This window comes from Acytostelium subglobosum, assembly GCF_000787575.1.
Source record: "Acytostelium subglobosum LB1 DNA, scaffold: scaffold7, whole genome shotgun sequence".
NCBI classification, from domain to species: domain Eukaryota; phylum Evosea; class Eumycetozoa; order Acytosteliales; family Acytosteliaceae; genus Acytostelium; species Acytostelium subglobosum.
The window spans coordinates 694,516-716,177 of NW_012236526.1; the positions used below are offsets into that span (position 1 = coordinate 694,516).

A 21,662-nucleotide genomic window follows, 5' to 3' on the forward strand; every position below is an offset into this window, starting at 1 on the left:
CTGGTGCAAGTGAATATTCAAGATCTTTGCGTGTGAGATCATCGAAGTAGTCTAGATACAAAGAGGTGATCGAGTTGGGCAGTGAGCCAAGTTGGAGTGGATCGCCAATCCCACTCAAGAGGAGTGTTTTGATTGATCCAGGTAGCACTCCAGGGGGCAAATCATGCCCATAAGTCATATTCAAATAGGTGATTGTTGTTGGAAGCTGTCCAACACTGAGCGGTTCAATGACGCAATGAGATACCTGCAGATGTGTAAGTGATGGTGGCAATGGCGGAAGGAACACGCCATTGTTACGAAAATCCCAACCCACGCATCCATACTCCAGTGTCAGGACTGATGGAGGAATACACCCAATGGGCAATGGTCGTTCCAGTTGGAATTCAGAAACAAACGTCAGTTTGGTCACAGATTATGGGATCGCACCCGACTCAATAGTGAGGTTGTGGCAAAGCTTTCCAATGATTAGCGTTGTCACTGTTTGAGGGATTAGTCCATAGCAGATGGTGAAATCCCGTGGCAACGACTTGAAGAACAGTGTTGTGATTGAGTTTGGGATGAAGATGGCCCCGTTGTCGACAACACAAGTCTCGAAGCATTGAGGAATGCTGTATGTTGAGCTATAACAGTCATAGACAAGCCTCATTGGCGAATGGCAACGGATGAACTGGCGCTGGTAATGGGATGGTCGATAGAGCTTGATCGAGCTGAACAGGATTACATATTCATGCTCCAAAGTTTCCTGGGCCTCCTTCTCGTTTTGAAGGTCTGTGTAGTCATCACGCTCATCGTATATGTCGTCTCTGACCACTGGCTCGATGTTGGGATTGAAGAAGAGATACCTATCTCTGTTCCTAAACAGCGATCTGCAGACCAAGCTGAAGCACACTCTATCAATATTATCATCGAGGTGTGACAGAATCAACTGTAGTAGCAGACTAGAGAATTGAGATATGTTTTCCATCCCTGTCAATGTAGTTGTAGTTGTAGTTGTAGTTGTAATTGTAATTGTTGTAGTTGTGTTGAGCATGTGTATCTCTCAAGGTCCTTGGGTACAACAACATTGACTTCCTGTTAATAACAGGAAGAGGGGGGAGTTACCCCCTCAATTGCTTAATTTAACGCGGTTAAACCTATCGATCGTCGACTGCCTGCCTGCCTGCCTGCCTACCTGTCTGCCTGCCTTCATTGCTTGGTCACCTTACCATGCTACCAACCATGCTTGAATCATGACCGTCCTATCATGCCTGGTGGGGCTGTCCCCATCACTCAAACACTCGAGCGGTCCTCTTCCAGTACAACCAACCGATGTTGTATTATAAGCGTAGGATCATGTCTTACTTTTGATCAATACCAACTACATCATCTTCTTCAAATGGTATTGTGTTGATCAGAAGTACAGTTGAGTGTTGATTGACTGAACCTGCTATATTTATTAGTTCAGTGAACTTCAATAACCATGGTTATCAAGTATTGTCTGCTCTTTCTATCAATTGTCTTATTATTATATATATATATTATCTCTACTACATTATCACTATCTTCCAAGTTGTTCACATATGAGTGGACTTATGAACATCTAACTTTATTTTCAACATCAACTAACTTGTTGTCTCATCCAACACACACAATACAACTACAACAACAACAACATATACACAATGGAGACACTACCATTGACTGTTCTTAGAGAGTTTATCGTACATTTGAATGATCACATTGCTATTGCATTTCTGGCAGTGACCTCTAAACGAATGTATTCTATGTTGAAAGGTGAATCCACTCTGTTTAGAAGTACTCGTGACGAGATGATCTGGTCACTTCGCGGCAATGTTCCAATCGCTCCAAATGATATAGAACGAAGTGTAGACGCAGACATCAAGAACAAGATCAAGACATTTACATTTGGTCCAGCATTTAATTCACCGATCGGTGAATGTTGTCTTCCCGACACGATCACAACATTGATACTTGGCTTTGATTTCAATCAAGACATCATTGTCGACACATTGCCTCCATCGCTCACATCACTATACATTGACACATATTACAACAACTTGATTGAGAGTGGCGCGCTGCCCAGGTCGCTCCTCAAGCTCATCTTTTACAACAACTTTATATATTCAAGTCGCCGACGCCAAGCCCCTAACAAGTGTCGCATCCCCAAGCTACCACGCTCACTCACACATCTCGAGTTTGGAAGCTGCTTCAACTGTCCTATCAACGCGCCTGGCTATCTCCCCGAATCACTGACCATCCTACAACTTGGCGAATCGTTCAACCAACCGATCGAGGTCGGTGTCCTACCCGCCTCCATCACTCAGCTAACATTTGTTGCCGCATACAGTCGACCCTTCCCACTCGACGCCTACCCAGCATCTCTCACCGACCTCACGTTCCAGTACACGTTCAACTCACTGTCCACTCTGCCACAAACAGTCAAACGGCTGAGCTTGGGCTTGGGCGGCAATTTAGTTCCTCAACTCACACCAGGTGTGCTACCTACCATGCTTGAATCACTGAGCGTCTACCAATGCGACAGTCCTATCATGCCTGGAGTGCTGCCCCCGTCACTCACACTCGCCGTGTTCTTTGATTACAACCAACCTTTACAGCATGGTTCACTCCCCGACTCACTCACCGAACTCCTCTTCATTCTAAACTTCAATCAGGAACTACTCCCAGGTGTGCTCCCAACATCATTGTTGTTACTCAATCTTGGAGCAAGGTTTGCCAAACCATTACATCGTGGTGTACTGCCGCCCAACCTCAAGACGCTGATCATCGAGGAGGACTACCTATTCAAACAACGCATAGATGTAGGGGTGTTGCCACAGACACTCAAGTTGTTAAAGCTTGGCGATGGAAACTTGATGTTGGGAGAGAGAGTCGGACCCCACTCTGCAGGAAATGTAGTATACTTGGACAAAGTGATCGCTCCCATGTCACTCCCATCTGGGATCACTGGGCTCACACTTGGAGGTGGCTTCAACAATGTGCTCACATCAAATGATCATTTACCAGATACCCTCACCGAGTTGACTTTGGGTCGACACTTTAACTATCCAATCAAAACAGTGCTGCCACAATCAATCACCAAGATCAAGTTTGGAGACATGTTCAATCAAACAATTTCCCCAAATACCCTACCATCCTCGCTCATATCTGTCAACTTTGGCCACAACTTCAATCTGGTCATCACACTCCCAGACACATTGAGGGAGTTAACAATTGGAGGGTGTTACGACAAGCCACTCAACTTGCCTCCCAACCTTAGGACATTGCGTATGTACCAGCTACAACAGATCAAGTATGTTGCATCAAGTGTCTCCACGCCAGATGTCATCGCCATCAATCCAATTTATGGGGATCAGCTCCAAACTTATTATCAATTTGATTATAATGTGATACAAGTCGCGTCTATACTACCATTCAATTCATTGAGCTTAGAGATCAAGCCATCAGTATCAGACGATATACCATATAGATGTGAAACATTACTCAGTACGCTAAAGCGAATAGCCAGGTTCACACCAAACATTGCTGGATACGAGTTGAAATGTGGCATTGCCCAATCTAGCATCCGAAGGCTCAATCACAACCTCCTACTTTGTATTTCCAAACACTACTTTGTTCCAAAAAGTTATGAAGTACCTTCCACACATGTATTCATATTAAAATATATGAACTAATTTGGAAAAACTTAGTTTAATATTTATATATAAATAAATAATAATAATAGATATTAATTGACCAAATGAATTTCCAGCTCAACTGGTCTGAAAAAGACCAATTTTGGAGTTTTTAGGGGTTATCTCCCATTTTTGAGAGAAAACAAGTTTGACCCTGATTGTTTGAGACTTGATGACGACCAACTGTGCACAATCACTCAATCAACTATGTTGACCAAGTTCTTTCTCTAAAGTGAAAGATACCAACGACTTCATTGACACAAATCAATACAATAAATTATGGATTATTATTTATTAAGTCCAAGATGTTGTTCCCAATAACTATTTATAATTTGTGTCACAACAAAATTATTAAATAATCCATCAATCAAGCAATCAAATATATTTATATTAATCCAAAGAATATTATTATCATGGCCACCTTAAAGCGATTCTTTTCAATCAACAATACTTGGAAGTTGAATTTAAAGGACAAAGAGGTTATCATTCAATCAGTGGATCACAAGACTGTGTTGATCAATGATCTCGATGTCACTTGTGTTCTCAACAAGAGTTTCCTAAGACTCGAGTAAGTTTAAATAATAATTATTAATACTTTTCGACAAGATATTAATTAATTTATTTTAGGTTTGTCTTTGAGGATCATGTATTTTACATTTGCCCTGGACATGAGTTGCCATTCCTTGGATTCAACTCTCAGTTGTATATGGATCAGATCAATGTGTTGAATGGAAAGCAGTACTCTATTACACCAATGTGGCAAAGAATTGCCTTGGTGTCCTTTGTGTATCTCCTTGGATCATTGATCTCATTCTGGGCTTTGATCCCATTCTCAGTGTACTTGTTGGTATTATTCCTATACTTTAGAAGAACAACCTACACCATTGAGAAGCTTCCAGCTAAGTTGGTCGGTCCACCAGCCGAGGGAAGTGTCACAACCAACGAGTCCACCCCATTGATTGGCAGCTACTCAGTGTCCAACCCAATTCTCAATGTGATCAGTCCATTGGTTGACAAGGTTAAGAATATCACCAAGAAGTCAAACAACAACACTTCAACCCCAAATACACTTCCATATCACAACAACAACAATAATGGATATTATGTCCAACCTCAACAACCATACATGAATGGTCAACAAGTACAGACTAGCCCACAAATGACTTACATGCCACCTATGCAGTCAATGTCACCAATGCAACCAATGCAACAACCATACCAACATATGTACCCAATGCAGTCCGGTCCCTATCAGGCATACTCCAATCCACCATTGATGATGCAACAAGTTGCTCCATTGCCACAGCCACAAGTGATTGCTCCACCCCAGACTGCTCCATCCCAGACTCCACTTCCAACCAACAACAATGTTGACCACAAGTAATTCAAATATCCTATTACAAGGTGTTTGTTTGTTTGTTTGTTAGTTAGTTCAGAATGAACAATCTCGTTTAATATACTTATATATTTACTTAATATAACATTTTATTGAACCATCTAATCATTCAATAGTATTTGTGCGAGGGTATGTCTGCGAGGGCAAGTGTGCTAGGGAATGTGGCGAGGGAAAGTGAAAGAGTGACCTTCTCTTGATTAATAATTATATTGCTTGAGTCTACACATACATACATATACATACATACTATGGCATCAACAAAGAGGGTAAGAATCATCAATTAATCAATCAATCATGTACTCATTCGCTCGATCAATCACTCACTCGACTCATTCAATCAATCAATCAATGACAACTACATCAACAACAACAACAATAGCAACAACAAGAGGACTTGATAATAGATTTACAAGGTTCAAAGATACTTGAATGGTTGTTGGATAGAAAGAAGTTGCCACAACATTGGAAGAGGAACTCACCAGCAGTTCGCAAGCTAATAGATGATGCTATCAAGGTTGCACCACCTATTAAACAACAACATCAATCACTAACAGCCGATGATCTAAACTATTTGATCTGTCAAGATATCTTACAAGACTACTTGTCTGCACCCAACGGTTCAAGCAAGACACTGTTTGGTAGTTACTCGAACCCTGCCACTCAAAAGTGGAGCGATATCATCAAGGCCTACCAGAAGGATTCACTTCACATTGGTGACCTATGTCAGCAATTCACACAAGCTATCAACTATGATGTGTAAGTAGACTGTCTCAACTCACTCCCTCCGTGTCATATCGCTGACACTCAATCACAGACCCAACTTGAAGAAGACTATTGAGAAGTCATTAAAGTCACTTGATGATTATAACAAGAGAGAACAGGAACTTAATAAGAGCAAGACTGCATCACAGAATATGTTGAAGAAGGCTTGTCAAGACCTTGGTATACAGGGTGATAGTATCAGAGATGAGATCATCGTGTTGCCAAAGAGTCTTGAAACAATGTTTGGCGAGGTCATCAAGCAGCTCAACAACGGCGATATGATCAAGATCATATCATTCTATCAAGAGGTCATCAAAGCAACAAGTGTTGTATGTAAACTAGTCTACACCTCATTCATTCATTCGCACTCATTCAATCATACTCATTCATTCATTCAATCGAACATATAACAGGAACTAAAGGATGAGATACTACCATTGACAAACATGTTGGTTAAGAATGGAAACATCACATTGGCTGAGAGGGAGGCGATATTGGACCCAGCATATAGACCACCAGCATCAGCACAATCAAACTCACAGCAACAGACGTCAACTGATGCCAGCACCGGCACCGGTGGCGGTATCAACTGGGACATTGACCTAGTTGATGAGACCCCGGTGGATGTCGCCGTTCAGGAGATCAAGTGGGACGAGGACTTCTCTGTGATCGATACATCAAACACGACTGACCAGATATTGGATGACTTCTCAATGATGGAAGCGATAGAGATCGTCGACGAATCACAGTCTCCCGCACTTGTCAGCTCAAGCGAGCCTGTCGCCGTCGTTGCTGATTTGAGTGCAGACAATGGTGCCCCGGTATCAGAGTCGCGCAAGAAGGCCAATGAGAACCCGAACGAATCAATACTTGGTGATAGACAGCTGCGTAACCTGTTCCTGGACGAACTGTACGAGTTGGAGATGTTCCTTAAGCATCGTACTGCTGAGATGCAGGCACCCGAGCATGTGTTTGGCATTGATCAGTTGTCCATCGAGTCGACCAACCTGGAGCAATGCAAAACATACCTCAAGACAATCACCTCCATCATCGCAGCACTCACCAATCACAAGATCAAGCATGTACTTGAGATCAAGTCAAGCAAGAAGTAAGTAGATGGTCACTGAGACAGACGTGATGAGCCAGCTAGCTAATTCAATCACCAACTTAACTTGCACAGGTACATCGACAGACTGGTACTCCAGTTCTCCCAGAAACAATTCAATATCGCCAAGAACACTCAATTGATTGTTGATCTGGACACCAAACGACAGGAAGCCAATCATACTTTGTTAGACTCTCGAAAGAAGCTGGAACAGCTTACAAAGGATACCAGACAGCTAAAGTCCAGATTGGAGAAGTTGCTCGAGGAGATACTCGATGGCAAGCAAGCTAACATCATGATACCAAATGTATTCTAAACTGGACACATGATTAACTTAACTTATAAATATATTGTTTGATTGAATGCATGAACGTAGCTTCCTTCCTTAGATGCCCATTGGAGTGAACCAGAAACTTGCCTGTGGTCTTGTCTTCTTGTTGATCATTGGTTTGGCCATCATGATAGAGGGCGAGGCTGGCGACTTGAGTGGAGACACTGGAAACATCTTCTTATTGCCAGAGAGTGGCTTATTCGTTGCAGAGGTGGGAGTCAGTGGCTTCCTGTCAATGGACATTGACTTGGTTGGTGTTGTCATTGGACTGATCGACACGGATGTGGCGGCCGACTGCCAAACAGTCGCATTCTCCAAGTCCATGTGATGGCTGGTGCTGGTGGTGGGCATGTCATTTGTTCGCAGTCTCTTGAATGGTGAGACTGGCACTACTATATCATCGGTGGCATTGGAGTTGATTGTGCCACAGCCACTGCTTACTGGTGTATTACTGTTGTTGAGGATATTCAATAGATTGTTGCTACTGTTGTTGTTTGTACATGGAGCAAGTGCCTTGAGGATTGGCGTGGATGGTGGTGGTGGTGGTCCAATCTTGATTGAGTGTGGCGAGTAAGGTGTGCTGGTTGATAGTCTAGAGGTTGTTGTTGAGGTGGAGGTGGATGTTGACTTGAGTGGAGATGGGGCTTTTGCCGAGGATATAGGTGTAGTAGTAGTAGTAACATTGGATGATGATGTGATTGGTGTTGTTGTTGTTGTTGACTTTGATGGTGAAGGTAATGGTGATAGTGATTGTGATTGAGTGTGTAGATGTTGAGTTTGTTGCTGCTGTGTATGGATTATCTTGGACTTGGCCATAGAAGGGGCTCCGCCCATTGGTCGGATTGACTTCCTTCCAACTGTAACCGTGGTAGTTCTGTTGGCGCCCTGATATAGTGGTGGCTTGGACTGTGTGAATGACTTCTGTTGGCGAGGGGTCGATGGAACTCCAACCAACTCTTGTTGTTGTTGATGTTGAGGAGGTGGCATGTTATCAAACAATGAATCAGAGTTGTTGGACCAAGTTATTGAAGTCGATGTGGTTGTTGTTGTAGTCGATGTTGAACCATCCATGTTATGATCAACGTGTTGCCTTGGAGCCATCGACCTCTTATGTGCGACGGATCTTCTTGGATTGTTGATATTGTTGGTGGACATGGTGGAAGGTCTGCCGAGATGGCCGGCGGTACCATTGACAATGGACTTCCTTGGGGTGATGGGTGCGCCACGGTTGGCAACCGACTTCCTGGCTGTGGATGGACGTGCAGTGGACTTCCTGCCATGCACCGACCTGGGCTGCTCATGAATGACGCGACAAGGTTGGTAGCCTCTATTGATGAACCTGTCCTTGAGTCGCATTGAGAACTCCTTGACCCTGTTGGTGAGTGACTTGGCTGAATCATCTGTCTGGACAATCTGTTGGTGGTTGGCTGGCGTAGGCTGCTTGGGGCCTCTGGGTGAGGAGATGCCCTTCATCTCAACATCACCATCATCAGAGCTATTCTTCTTGATCAATGTGTAGCCTCCACCATTACCATTGCCACTGTAGCTATTGTTGTTGGTGTTGCCGGTGCTCATGATTGGCGTGTCCAAGTCGAACGAGAAGGTATTGAGTATGCGACCAAACAAAGACTCACTACTCGATGATGTCAATGATGGTGAGCTGGTAGCAGATGATGAAGAGTTGGTACCAGAGCTCGAGTTTGCCAATGGTCTCTTCTTCTTGGCCGACATTATTGCATTGTTTCTTGATGTCTCCTCTGCTGTAGTAATGGCAATGAACGTATGTTAGAACAACCTGTATATATTGCCGCTGATCTCAGTCTGACAAATGAATACCTACCCAGTTTCTTCTCACCATTGACCATTAGATCAGCGATTGGGTATGCGATGGCCTTGGAAAGGATCGTCTCGATGCCTCCAATCTCATCGAGGGGTGGATGTAGGAGGAAGGGAAGTAGACCCTCGGCACCCTTCCTACTCAGCAACTGTGTCTCTGCTGAACATAATATGGCCAGAGATATGCGGAACAGTGATGGTACGCCATCAAGTAGAACTAGGTCCCATATGCGGAGTATAACATCCCATTTGGCCAACGTGGTGAAGAAGCACATCCACCATGGTGTGACGTAGAGTAGGGGATCGATTCCATTCTTCTTTAGATGCTGTGCCAATTCATTGTTCTCAATCTCAAGTACGTGGAGGAACAGCTTGGCATCGTGTAGTAGCTTGGGCATGCCAGAGATGTAGAATCCCATGGCATTGTCTCGCTCGAGCAATGCGACAAGCATCCAGAATGCCTCCTCCTTTGTCAAGTACATCAAGAACACTCCAACAATATACGACATTCCTTGGCAGTATCCAACATTTGCATTATGGTACGAGTATGATTGAAGTACATCCAATAAGTCTTGTTTGCTAAGTTGTGATTGATTTGGGTGAGTGAGTGATGGGATGATCCCAGACGGTACATGGATCAACATACCCTCTCTTGGTAAAGTATCTCTTGTTGTTTGGGAATGTCCTGGGTACATCTAATAGGATCTGTTCTGTGTGTTCATTCTTGCCTCGTTTACACAGCTCGCTAAAGTAGTTGGCACCATGTTTATCCCTGTGTTGATCAATGTTGAGCATCCTTGGCCATACAACAGGCCGCAGATGCATAGGTATGCCCTTGGCAAGTAATGCTCGTTGCTTAAAAGGTGTCAGGTGTCATTGATTCATGAAAGATGGGAAGAATGTACATACAGCCTCTAGTTCTTGTGGTATTACATTCATAATGGACTTCCATATGTGATCATCATCATACTTTGAGTCATTATCATCATTCTGTTGCTGTTGCTGATGTTGTTCAATGTCATCACTATCATCGACAATAACGAATCCATGTTGATCTAGTTTAGCTGATCGCTTTGTAGGTGATTCTATCTCATCCATCTTTGATGAATCTTCAAGATCCATCATATTATTAATTAATAATAGTTATGTTGTGTACTGTGTACTGTGTACTGTAGTGTAATTAAGAAGATAAGGTTTGATAGTATGACACAGTTACAGATGGGAACGTGTGCGAGTGCACTTTGATCACCAGAGAGTGTTTAACGGTCATCAATAAATTTGAATTCAAATTTCAATCACCCGCCACCACAAACTTGAGTTATCGAACTTTCAAGATGAAGTTATTAATCCCTCATTTGGATATTCACCAATCAATCAATCACATATATGTATGTACCCATAATTGATTGTATTGTAATTGATATCTAAGTTAATAATAATAGTGATTGAATAGATATGTTCGGGTCAATTGGGTGCACAAAGGTAATCGCCATACTTTGAAATTTACGCAATAGGTACAGTCATAGTTAATTTAAAGAGACCGCCGCGGTGAAGGAGTAGTCCATGGTGGACTACTTCGCCAGTAATACAGATGTATGATGAATACTGGTCTGTCAGTGTGAAGTGTTCACAATCGAAAGGATAATAACTGTGACACAACCAAACAACATCCAAACAGTGTGTGCTTAGTAGGCTCCCTGTAACAACCAAGGTACATCCGGTTATCCGGATCAGATATGCCTTTGTTCCATCACCGTGGCGGTGCGCAACAACCCAATCCCCCAACCCCTATTATTAATGTTGGCAAATCCAATCGTGGATCTATCCCACTCAATTAATCACTCAATCAAACAAACAAGGAAGTATTGAATGGATGAATGCCAAACTTAGAGAGATAGGCATGTTTAACTCTTTTACTTTAACAATGATGGGAGGGGATGTTGTTGGACTAGGACCAGGACCAAGCCTTCTACTTGGACTTGGCAAGATCCATGATGATTGGAATCAGACGGTTGATCTCAGCCTCGATCCTCTTGCGTATGGAACGTGCGTTCTCAAGGTCACGGTAGTCGCGAGAGATGGTCTCTAGCTCTTTGATCACGCGCTCAATGTCCGTGCTAAAGTGTGAGACGTATTGGCGTAGCTTACGAGCCTCACTGCATAGCTTGTCGGGGTTGTTGCCATTGATCGCTCGGTTGATCTCATCCATGATGCTCTGGTAGTCGGTGAGGAACTGCTGGGCCTTGATGTTGAGGTTGGAGTCGTTCTGGATGGGCGTCATCTGCTGGAGCACCTGCGTGTTGCCCAGGTACTTCTCGATCACCATCCTCAGCTGGTCGGGGTTGATTGGCTTGGACAGGTAGTCGTCCATGCCGGCCTCCAGACACTTCTCCTTGTCCTTTTGCAGCGCGTGTGCCGTCATGGCAATGATTGGTGTGTGCTTGTTGATTGACTTCTCACGCAAACGGATCGTGCTGGTGGCCTCGAAGCCACCCATGTGGGGCATCTGCACATCCATAAGGATTAGGTCAAAGTCCTTCATCTCGGAGGCGGCAACAGCTTGAAGGCCGTTCTCTGCCAGAGTCACCTTGTGACCGAATCTTTCCAAAAGACGGATGGCCAGACGCTGGTTGACTACGTTGTCCTCTGCGAGCAGAATCTCGGATGCGGTCTCGGCCTGGACGATGCTCTTCTCGGTAAAGCGTGGCTTGGCATTGTCAGTGTTGGAGCCTTGAAGTGCCTCGAGCATCTCGGATGGCGACACGGGCTTGGTCAGGTAGCCAGTGATCACACTGCTGCGGTTCTCTGGGTCGCCTCTCTGGCCACTACCACATATCAGCATGATGATTGATGTGCGACTGATCGTTGGGTCCTGCTTGATGGCCTCGGCCACAAGGAATCCATCCTTGCCATTCAGCTGCGCGTCCATGAAGATGAACTCGTAGGGCTCCTTCTTCATTGAGGCCGCGCGAAGCAGCTGGAAGGCAGAGTCGGGCGACTCGGCAGTGTCAGCGTTGACACCGTACTCTGAGAGCATCTGGTGGAGCACTCGTCTGGTCGATGGATTATCATCGATGATCAGGGTGTTGACACTCTTGAGCACGACCTTGGTGTTGTCGATCGATGGCTGGCCCAGTGGGAACTTGGCGACAAAGTCGAAGCGGCTGCCCTGGCCTGGGGTGGACTCGGCCTTGAGCTTGCCACCCATCAACTCGACGAGACGCGTGGAGATGGTGAGACCTAGACCAGTGCCTCCATACTTTCTAGTGATTGAGCCGTCTGCTTGGGAGAATGCTTCGAAGATCAGATGGAGCTTCTCAGCCGGGATGCCAATGCCAGTGTCAATGACAGAGAATGAGATGAGAGCCTCCTTGTCGGTTGATGTTTCATCACGCTTGACTACGAGCGACACCTCGCCCTCGGCCGTGAACTTGATTGCATTGCCAACAAGGTTGGTGACGATCTGTCTCAATCTGCCCGGGTCACCAATCAAATGGTCCGGTACCTCTGGGAAGATGTCACAGATGATCTCCAGTCCCTTCTGATGTGATCTCCAAGCCAATGTCTTGAGTGTATCATACAGGATAGTTCTTAGTGAGAACTCTGATTGGTCTAATTCCAGTCTTCCGGCTTCAATCTAGATTGTTTGAGTTGATTGATTGAGTATGAGTGAGTGATTGAATGTGAGAGGTGTGTATGTTTGATGATTGAATATACATACCTTGGAGAAGTCCAGAATGTCATTGATGATCGTCAGGAGTGAGCCAGCTGAGGACTGCACCATTGTGAGGTACTCCCTCTGCTCGGCACTCAGCTCGGTGTCTAGTGTCAGGTCAGTCATACCTATGATACCGTTCATTGGTGTACGGATCTCGTGAGACATGTTGGCCATGAAGTCGGACTTGGCCCTCGACGCAGCCTCGGCAGCCTCCTTAGCCAGTGTGTTCTTGATTGTGGTCTCCTTGAGATTGTGGATCATCTCGTTGATAATCTGCTTGAGGATGTTTACCTCACCCTTGGCCTCGACAGAGATCACTCGAGTGAAGTCGCCCTTAGTCACGGACTTGGCTACTTCGGCAATGGCTCGCACCTGGCCCGTCAGATTGGCTGCCATTGTGTTTACGTTGTCTGTCAGGTCCTTCCACACTCCGCCGACGCCCTTGACTTGAGCCTGGCCTCCAAGGATACCCTCGGTACCGACTTCTCCGGCAACACGAGTTACCTCTGCGGCGAACGTACTCAGTTGGTCCACCATTGTGTTGATGGTCTCCTTGAGCTCAAGGATCTCGCCACGGACATCCAGGTAGATCTTCTTGGAGAGGTCGCCACTTGCCACGGCAGTGGTCACCTCGGCGATGGCACGCACCTGGCCCGTCAGATTGGCTGCCATTGTGTTTACATTGTCTGTCAGGTCCTTCCACACGCCACCAACGCCCTTGACTTGGGCCTGGCCGCCAAGCTTGCCCTCGGTACCGACTTCAAGTGCCACACGAGTTACCTCAGCGGCAAAGGCATTCAGTTGGTCCACCATTGTGTTGATGGTCTCCTTGAGTTGTCTGATCTCGCCATTGACATCGACTGTGATCTTCTTGGAGAGATCACCACAAGCCACGGACGTGGTAACCTCGGCAATGGCACGTACTTGTCCCGTCAGGTTGGCTGCCATTGTGTTTACATTGTACGTCAGATCCTTCCAGACACCTCCGACGCCTTCCACCTCGGCCTGGCCACCGAGCTTGCCTTCTGTGCCCACCTCCCTGGACACACGAGTCACCTCACTCGCGAATGAGTTGAGTTGGTCGACCATTGTATTGATAGTGTTCTTGAGTTGGAGGATCTCGCCGCGTACATCCAGTGTTATCTTCCTGGACAGGTCGCCGGTGGCCACCGCCGTGGTCACCAGCGCAATCTCCCTCACCTGGCTCGTAAGGTTGGCTGCCATTATATTTACATTCTCGGTCAGGGCTTTCCAAACTCCATCCACGCCTTCGACCTCTGCTTGTCCACCAAGTATACCTTCTGTACCGACCTGATTGATTGATTGATGCATGTTAGTGTCTGAACGTGGTTCGACTCAATGGCAGTCATTGATTGTACATACCTCAAGGGCCACTCTAGTCACTTCACTCGCAAAGGAATTCAGTTGGTCCACCATTGTGTTGATTGTCCCTTTTAGTTGAAGGATCTCGCCTCGGACATCGATCGTGATCTTCTTGGAGAGGTCTCCTCGAGCGACAGCTGTGGTCACATCGGCAATGGCACGCACCTGACTGGTGAGGTTCTGCGCCATGGTGTTGACATTCTCGGTCAGGTCCTTCCAGACACCGTCCACGCCCGTCACCTCGGCCTGGCCGCCCAGCTTGCCCTCGGTTCCGACTTCACGCGCCACACGCGTCACCTCACTGGCAAAGGAGTTTAGCTGATCGACCATTGTGTTGATTGTGACCTTGAGCTCGAGAATCTCACCCTTGACATCGAGCGAGATCTTCCTGGACAGGTCACCACCGGCCACGGCTGTGGTCACGTCGGCAATGGCACGCACTTGGTCGGTCAGATTGGACGCCATGGTGTTGACATTGTCGGTCAGGTCCTTCCAGATGCCGTCGACGCCTGGCACGACGGCCTGGCCGCCAAGCTTGCCCTCTGTACCGACCTCGCGAGCCACACGAGTCACCTCTGAACTGAAACTCTTGAGCTGGGAGACCATCGTGTTGACGACCTTGGCGATCCTGAGGAACTCTCCACGAAGTTGCTTGCCCGAACCGTACTCCATCTTGATGGTCTGCGACAGGTCACCCTTGGCGACCGAGCCAATGACACGGACCACCTCCTCGGTCGGCTGGACCATGTCACCAATGAGTGTATTTACAAGATCGATGCAGAACTTCCAGCTGCCTTTGGCGTCAGGCAACACGGCACGGTCCATTGTGTTTCCCTCCTTTCCGACTTGGTTACCGACACGTGTGAACTCTTTGGACATGAGGTCGCACAGTGTCACAGTGTCGTTGAACATCTCAATGATCTCCTTTCCAATGCCAGAGCATCCATTTGATGTCAGTCTGATTGAGAAGTCGCCATCCTATATTGTGTGAATGAGTGATTGATTGAGAGTTAGGGCATGCATGTCTCACTTGATTGATCGATCATATGATGAAGATACTTACGCGGAAGGTCTTCAAAGCATGCTTGAGCTCGAATAGAGCACGTTGGTTCATCATGTCGGGGAACTGTTGGTTGCACTTGTGGCAGCGCACACAGTGGCACTTGGACTCGAGGAAGGAGCGCTCCATCCTCATCTTCTCCAGCAGCTTGTCGGTCTGCGCAGTGGTGTGCGGGTTGATGCCGGCAAAGCCCTCGCCATCCTCTCGGATAAAGTTGCTGACGATTGGAGGCATGGTCATGAGTGAGAGTGAATCCAACAATGTTGATTGAGTGGGATAGTCGGCCAGCGGCTCAAAGAGTGACTTGCGCCGGAACTTCTCCTGCCACACCTTGAGCGGCGCTTTGGACGACGAGCTGCTCAGGTCGCTGATAATGTCAATGTTGTCGATGTTGTACAGGTTGTCGCGTTCATTGCCAATGATTGGCGACAATGAGAATGGTAGCAATGTGTCCGGTTCAGAGCTCTCCCCAACTACCAAGTTATAGTCTTCGTCTGATTGATGAGAGTTGTTGCCACTGATGTTGTGTTCGGTTACAAAGGGGAGTGATGATGCCGATGATGATGTTGGTGTTGTTGTTGGTGCAGATGCTGGTGCAGCAGTAGGAGTAGATGTAGAATGGGATGGTGTTGGACCAACATGACGGGTGATGTCAGAGTTGCTTATCGAGGCATGACCATACGGACGCTTATGATAGTATGTGAATCTATCGTCCTCGGGCAGATAGATGTTCTCGACTGGTACAAAGTCGCGTTCAGATGGGCAGTCGAGTAATGATGACGATGTGTTTGATGATTGTGTTGATGATGGTGTCGGTGTTGGCAGAAGATGTTGTTGTTGTTGTGGTCTGCCAAAGGATGATGTCTCTTGGGCGAGCAGATATGACGATACCCTGTCAGGGTTGTCCTCGTCACAGTCGTCATCATGCTTATGTGACTTTATAATTGGTTGTTTGTTGTGTGATGACCACGAAGGGGATGTGGCGGATGATGTTGTGTACTTGTCCTTCATTTCTTGTTATTTTTGAATTGCAATCTTGGTGTCGACAAAGATAATGGATAATGGATAATGTATTAATTAGTAGTTAACTAAGTGATAATAATAATGTACAGATATAAGTACAGAGTATTGAATAATAATAAGTAATAGTAGTTGTATGTTGATGTTGTTATGTTGTTGGCTTGACGATGAATGATTGTGTGATTGAGGTCAAATCCAAGTCGTCACGTGTCTGATGAACGATGATGATGATTGAATTGAAGTAAGTTGGAGTGTCACTTCAATATTGTTGCTGGATGTTTACTAGTAGAGTCACTCACTGTGTCTATCAAACAAATGTATTAACTAATAAAATTATCTAATAGATCAATAACGTATTATAAGAATGATAAATTACTTAGAGGTCAACAGACTCACTGACTGAATGACTGTCAATACCAAATCGAGCGAGCAGATGTTTATCTGAGGATATAGTTATGATTGCATAAGCTTTAAAGAGTGACAATGAGCTCATCTAGTCGCCAACACTGAGCATGAAAGTAGAACGGTCCAAGGTTTGCCAAGACATCAACCTCCTCCCTTGGGATGTGGTGTGGTGGAGCCACTAGAGTGTCCGCTTGCACTTTGATGTGTGAACGAGGGGAGGGCCTCGCAGTGAAGGCGTCTCGACCAAAGCTCAAGGCCTCACCGTTCCTTTAAAAAGGGCTAGCCCTAGGGTCCATCAGTTCCTCAATGAAATGATGATGCGTCCCATGCCAGAAAAAGGTGTCCATGGTCTTTAAATAAACCCTGGCTAGCAAACAGCCAGCACACCTTTGGTAAGACAACAAGCCTTGTCAAAGGACCAGCCCGACATCCAAGACATCGGTGTGGGACCGCTGGGCCTGCAAGTTCATCGCCGCGAAAGGAAAACTGGAACCTTGGCCCCCATGGGGCGACCTTTAAAGGAAACTTTAATAAAATCAACTGTGCAATGACATTGTCTTTCGTATTGTATAATTGGTGGTGAACGCTCGATTGGGAAGGTGTAGAGTAGAGGGTGACAACAACGAACCAGTAGAACTGCTATTCTTCTTCATACTCTTTATTAATTGAATGCAGTAGTAAAGGTTTTGTTTGTTTGAAAGAATAAGACACACACTTGGACTTGAGGACCACCACACACTTGGACTTGAGGACCACTTGGCCCTGACACTTGAGGCGCCCCCACAGGCCCACACTGGGCTTAAGTGTGGTCCTCCCCAATTGCACCAACCCCCACCATCCCAAAGGACATGGGACATGCAAATGGACTACCAACCGTCTATCATATTACCAAACTCTTGTGGTAGAGAGACATTAGTCATGAGGCGTAACACCACCACCCCACATCCTGTTTAGTGGACATCATCTGAGTAACTTCACATATATACACTCACAGGACCTAAACCATCAGATTCATCAATCCATGCATCAATCCATCCTTTAATTAATTGAAAGTCTGGAATTAAAATCCAAGGAATGATGTTATGGTGGTCTGTTTGTCTGGCGACCAATGTTCTTGGTTGTCCAATCCAAACATTCCAATCACGTGACAAAGTTAGTTCATTAACTCATTCACTTATAACTTTGGAAATTGATGTGACTTCTAAAATGAGTGAAGTGCACTCCAATCATATGATTTGCAATTCAATTTCCTCGTTAAGTCTCTGGTCTAATATTTGGTGAACCGATCAATATTTGGGTCGACCATCAATCGCCCTCCCTCGCCCTCGCCAAACGCCCTGTCCGATTTAAATTGCAATCGTAGCCTGCCAGCTAGCCCACAAAGTGGTGGTTTGATCTTCATCGCCTTGAAAGGATGGTGGATCTGTATCATACTAGATGTTGCCATTGTGTTTGTATTTATGTCGTTGCCAATGAAGTTGTTGCCATTGTCGCCAATAAGAGCATTTTGTTGATGTCGTTGCTGTTCCTCACTGATTCTGCTAACCAAGGTATGGATATGGTTCAATCGTTTGATTTTATTGTGATATTGATCGACTGTTTGATTACATTCCACGACCCCTGCCTCCTCTGCCACCCCTGCCTCCACCTCTTCCACCACGTCCACCTCTTCCTCCAATGACTGCCTTTGGTTTCTCTGTTTATATCGATTGATAGATTAATTAATTAATTGATTGAATGATTGATTGATTGATTGAGTGTGTGTTTGTTAGTATGGTCATCCTCGTTCTCAAAATCCTCGTTATCATCAACATCATTGTTGTTGTCAATGATGCAGTCATTGTCGCTGTAACACTTTACCTGGAGCAGCTGGTCTCTTCTTTGGCTTCTTGGGACCGTCGTCGACGAGCAATGTTCCCAAGTTGAGTGACTCTGGTAATATGTAGTAACGAATATTGTTGCCTCTGATGCTCAGAGTATCCAAATTGATAGGGTTCTTGCCCTTCAGTGTCAGCTTCACTGTCTTCAAATGTGTGTTCATGCTAACATCTACACCTGATATCGTTCCATGTACAATCGTTCCATTCTTTAACTCTATAGTAACTGTCTCATTATGCAGCTTCATTAAAAACCTATATGTATTGTATTGTATTGTATTGATTATATGTTAGTTCATGATTCATTCAATCATTCTTCAGATTCTCCATATCTAATCGGTCGCCAGTTTATGAAGTTCATGAACAAACATACCTGACTAACTTCATTGTTGCTGTTGTTTATGTGTTGGTTTGTACAGGATTATATATATATACAGCTATTGGATACTTTGATTGATTGTTGATGAATGAGGTGATACAAGGTCAATGAATGCACGAATAGAGAGGTCTAACTTTGAAGATGAATGCAAGTTCGCTTTGACCCCTTTGTTCGATTTTCAACTTTCCAAACCCTTGCCCTCACCCAACTTCATTGACTTCGTTATTCTTTGTAAAGTTATTATTTGTTAGTTACAATACATGTTTATTATAAGTTTGATTGTAAGTGAACTAAAAGATAGAGAGTAGGAGTAGGAGTAGGAGTACGGACGGCCCGATCGAAGACTCGCCAGCATATATAAATATAATATAATAATAATAATAATATAACTATAATATTATGGTTCTTGTAATGAAGCACCATTATATGATGAGAACTGTGCTGCAGCTGCCGTACAATGATTGGTTGGTGGTACAACGGTGGTGGCCATGGGACAGGAGAGACTATCACATCCACTGCTACCACTTGAACTGGTTCGCGTCCATTGTGACATTACACTGCTGCGATCAATCGATGACAGACTAATCTCTGAGCGACACTTGCTCTCGGCGCCCGACGAGCGGTGCGAGTCGCTGTCGTCGCGGTTCGAGAAGATCACAAACAGTATCAGAATGATCAGTGTGCCGTACACCAAGTACATCATGCACATAATGCCCACCGACACACTGTACTCATACAGTGTATCATAGGTCATTGTCATGTCATACGTGATATTGAACACCATCAACAAACAAGAATGATGTTCCAATAGTGAAGCCAACTCTCTTAAACTGAAGTAAGTGAAATGTTAGTATGATGTCCCTGCCTTGGCCTTGCCCTCGCCCTCGATCAATCAAACAACATACTCTATATACATTCTTGGCCGACAACTTCTTGGCCTTCTCATAGATTAGGTATCCTACTGAACTGAAGGAACAGCATAGGGTGAAGGTGATCATGGACTTGTAGGAGCTGTAGAAGAGGGACTCCTTGAAGTAGGACATGGCACTGAATCTTCTTGGATCATAGGCTGCAACGGATTGGAACATGCAGTCCACCATCTCGACGAGGAACAGCACCACGACAGCAATGATAAAGAACTTTGGATACTTGACTACCCGTAGTCTAGGATCGCCCACCAACAGCGAGTTGATCCAGAAGAACAATATCAGCAAATAAGTATATAATATAAACAAGAATCCAAGTTTGTCCAATGGCAACAGGACATATTGTGATCCATTGATCCTCAAGAAGAATAACAAGAAGAAGCCTATGGTAGTATGGATGGACAAGTCAGTAACATGGACTGGCGTGGCAATCAATCAATCAATCAATGAATACATACATATTGAACTGAATGTGACCATTAGACCTGTTACCAACCTTAGCTTCTTGAGACTACGTTCTTGTCGAATGGTGAATATAGTCTTTGTGATTGAGATGAGCATCATAATGGCCCAGAATGCGAGGAGCACCCATATGCCACGTGCCTGTATCTGTCCAAGACCCTTTTGGAATCCTGTTGCCACTTCTAATGTGGCCTCACTTCCACTTCCACCGACTTGGAAAGTCAATGTTTGTTTACTATCCTCTGATGCTGCTGTTGCTGCTGCTGTAGCTGGTGAGGGTGATGGTGATGGTGATGGTGTAGTTGACATTGTTGGTTGTACTTGTGGAGAATATATAAATAATAATAAATTAAATAATAATGTCTTTGTACCAATCACACTGTATTGTATGATTGATTGGTTGATTGGAATGTTGGATTAAATTGATTGATTAATTGAATGTCTAGGATTTATCTGGATTCTATAGTATGTAAATTGAATATCCTGTCGAAACAATGTCCATTGTCTTTGATGGATGTGAACGAATAATGATTGGAGTGTCTGCCTAACGGTCGTCCATTCATTCATTCATTCATTCACTCCATCAATCAATCACTCACTCAATCACACACTATAAACAAACATACAATCAATTAATCACGTGATATACATCAATCACTCACTAAACACGACGACCACGACCGACACACCCACCAAACCAATACCCCAAGCTACAGCCAATGCTGGATTGTTGACGAGCGTTATGCAGATGCGGTGTGTGAGAGAGTGTGAGTGTGTATGTCTGTACCCACCCTACGCTTCCCCATCCGTCCGCGGAACACAGCACCGATGTAGGGTGGCCGGCGCAACTCGCGTGAGGGTAAAAGCAGAACAGATCACTCTGGAGACGATCTACAGTCCATCCCACCTCAAATCTATGTAGAATGTCCCGGCTGTGGCGGGTGTCTATGTGATTTGATTGGATTGGATTGATTGATTGATTGTCCTGGAGTGAGAGCAACAGCACCTGATCGAGTGTCTGTGTGCGTGATGTGTTAGTGATGAGTGAGGGGTGATTGAGTAAGGGAGTGTGTGAGTGTACCCATCACTTCCATCAATCACCTGACTGTCTGGACAAACACGCCACATATGATTGAGGGTGTTGGCATGTATATAAATATATTATATATGATTATGGAATATCATCAACATGTCTCTATCTCTAAAATGGGTCAGCCGTCAACTGATTGTCATATGAATGTGTGTGTATGTGAATGAATGAGTGTGATTGGAATGATGGAGATGGATGTGATTGTTTATCGCATCGCAAC

The 21,662-nt window shown here is 45.1% G+C and overlaps 9 protein-coding genes across 9 annotated transcripts; 3 read left to right on the top strand and 6 right to left on the bottom strand.

Moving 5' to 3' along the window:
• Nucleotides 1-412: 412 nt before the first annotated feature.
• SAMD00019534_041560 (hypothetical protein) lies at nucleotides 413-1,030 on the bottom strand (the record flags this gene model as incomplete). The annotated part of the gene is made up of 1 exon (XM_012900661.1): nucleotides 413-1,030. The coding sequence occupies one exon, from the start codon at nucleotides 1,028-1,030 to the stop codon at nucleotides 413-415; it is 618 nt and encodes a 205-aa protein (XP_012756115.1).
• A 730-nt stretch (nucleotides 1,031-1,760) lies between these two features.
• SAMD00019534_041570 (hypothetical protein) lies at nucleotides 1,761-3,617 on the top strand (the record flags this gene model as incomplete). The annotated part of the gene is made up of 2 exons (XM_012900662.1): nucleotides 1,761-2,285; nucleotides 2,403-3,617. Coding segments are annotated over 2 exons (1,740 nt in total), but the record flags the coding sequence as incomplete, so codon positions are not given.
• A 488-nt stretch (nucleotides 3,618-4,105) lies between these two features.
• SAMD00019534_041580 (hypothetical protein) lies at nucleotides 4,106-5,076 on the top strand (the record flags this gene model as incomplete). Its single annotated transcript, XM_012900663.1, has 2 exons — nucleotides 4,106-4,260; nucleotides 4,320-5,076. 2 exons carry the CDS (start codon nucleotides 4,106-4,108, stop codon nucleotides 5,074-5,076), a joined length of 912 nt encoding a protein of 303 aa, XP_012756117.1.
• A 260-nt stretch (nucleotides 5,077-5,336) lies between these two features.
• On the top strand, nucleotides 5,337-7,271 carry SAMD00019534_041590 (hypothetical protein; the record flags this gene model as incomplete). The annotated part of the gene is made up of 5 exons (XM_012900664.1): nucleotides 5,337-5,354; nucleotides 5,468-5,844; nucleotides 5,903-6,179; nucleotides 6,264-6,958; nucleotides 7,031-7,271. 5 exons carry the CDS (start codon nucleotides 5,337-5,339, stop codon nucleotides 7,269-7,271), a joined length of 1,608 nt encoding a protein of 535 aa, XP_012756118.1.
• A 69-nt stretch (nucleotides 7,272-7,340) lies between these two features.
• SAMD00019534_041600 (hypothetical protein) lies at nucleotides 7,341-9,917 on the bottom strand (the record flags this gene model as incomplete). Its single annotated transcript, XM_012900665.1, has 3 exons — nucleotides 7,341-9,046; nucleotides 9,127-9,701; nucleotides 9,769-9,917. The coding sequence occupies 3 exons, from the start codon at nucleotides 9,915-9,917 to the stop codon at nucleotides 7,341-7,343; spliced, it is 2,430 nt and encodes an 809-aa protein (XP_012756119.1).
• A 1,174-nt stretch (nucleotides 9,918-11,091) lies between these two features.
• On the bottom strand, nucleotides 11,092-16,294 carry SAMD00019534_041610 (hypothetical protein; the record flags this gene model as incomplete). Its single annotated transcript, XM_012900666.1, has 4 exons — nucleotides 11,092-12,759; nucleotides 12,844-14,151; nucleotides 14,224-15,201; nucleotides 15,287-16,294. The coding sequence occupies 4 exons, from the start codon at nucleotides 16,292-16,294 to the stop codon at nucleotides 11,092-11,094; spliced, it is 4,962 nt and encodes a 1,653-aa protein (XP_012756120.1).
• Nucleotides 16,295-18,312: 2,018 nt separating this feature from the next.
• On the bottom strand, nucleotides 18,313-18,972 carry SAMD00019534_041620 (hypothetical protein; the record flags this gene model as incomplete). The annotated part of the gene is made up of 3 exons (XM_012900667.1): nucleotides 18,313-18,404; nucleotides 18,569-18,840; nucleotides 18,959-18,972. 3 exons carry the CDS (start codon nucleotides 18,970-18,972, stop codon nucleotides 18,313-18,315), a joined length of 378 nt encoding a protein of 125 aa, XP_012756121.1.
• Nucleotides 18,973-19,361: 389 nt separating this feature from the next.
• SAMD00019534_041630 (hypothetical protein) lies at nucleotides 19,362-19,673 on the bottom strand (the record flags this gene model as incomplete). Its single annotated transcript, XM_012900668.1, has 1 exon — nucleotides 19,362-19,673. The coding sequence occupies one exon, from the start codon at nucleotides 19,671-19,673 to the stop codon at nucleotides 19,362-19,364; it is 312 nt and encodes a 103-aa protein (XP_012756122.1).
• A 52-nt stretch (nucleotides 19,674-19,725) lies between these two features.
• SAMD00019534_041640 (hypothetical protein) lies at nucleotides 19,726-20,661 on the bottom strand (the record flags this gene model as incomplete). The annotated part of the gene is made up of 3 exons (XM_012900669.1): nucleotides 19,726-19,794; nucleotides 19,870-20,273; nucleotides 20,349-20,661. 3 exons carry the CDS (start codon nucleotides 20,659-20,661, stop codon nucleotides 19,726-19,728), a joined length of 786 nt encoding a protein of 261 aa, XP_012756123.1.
• Nucleotides 20,662-21,662: the final 1,001 nt, after the last annotated feature.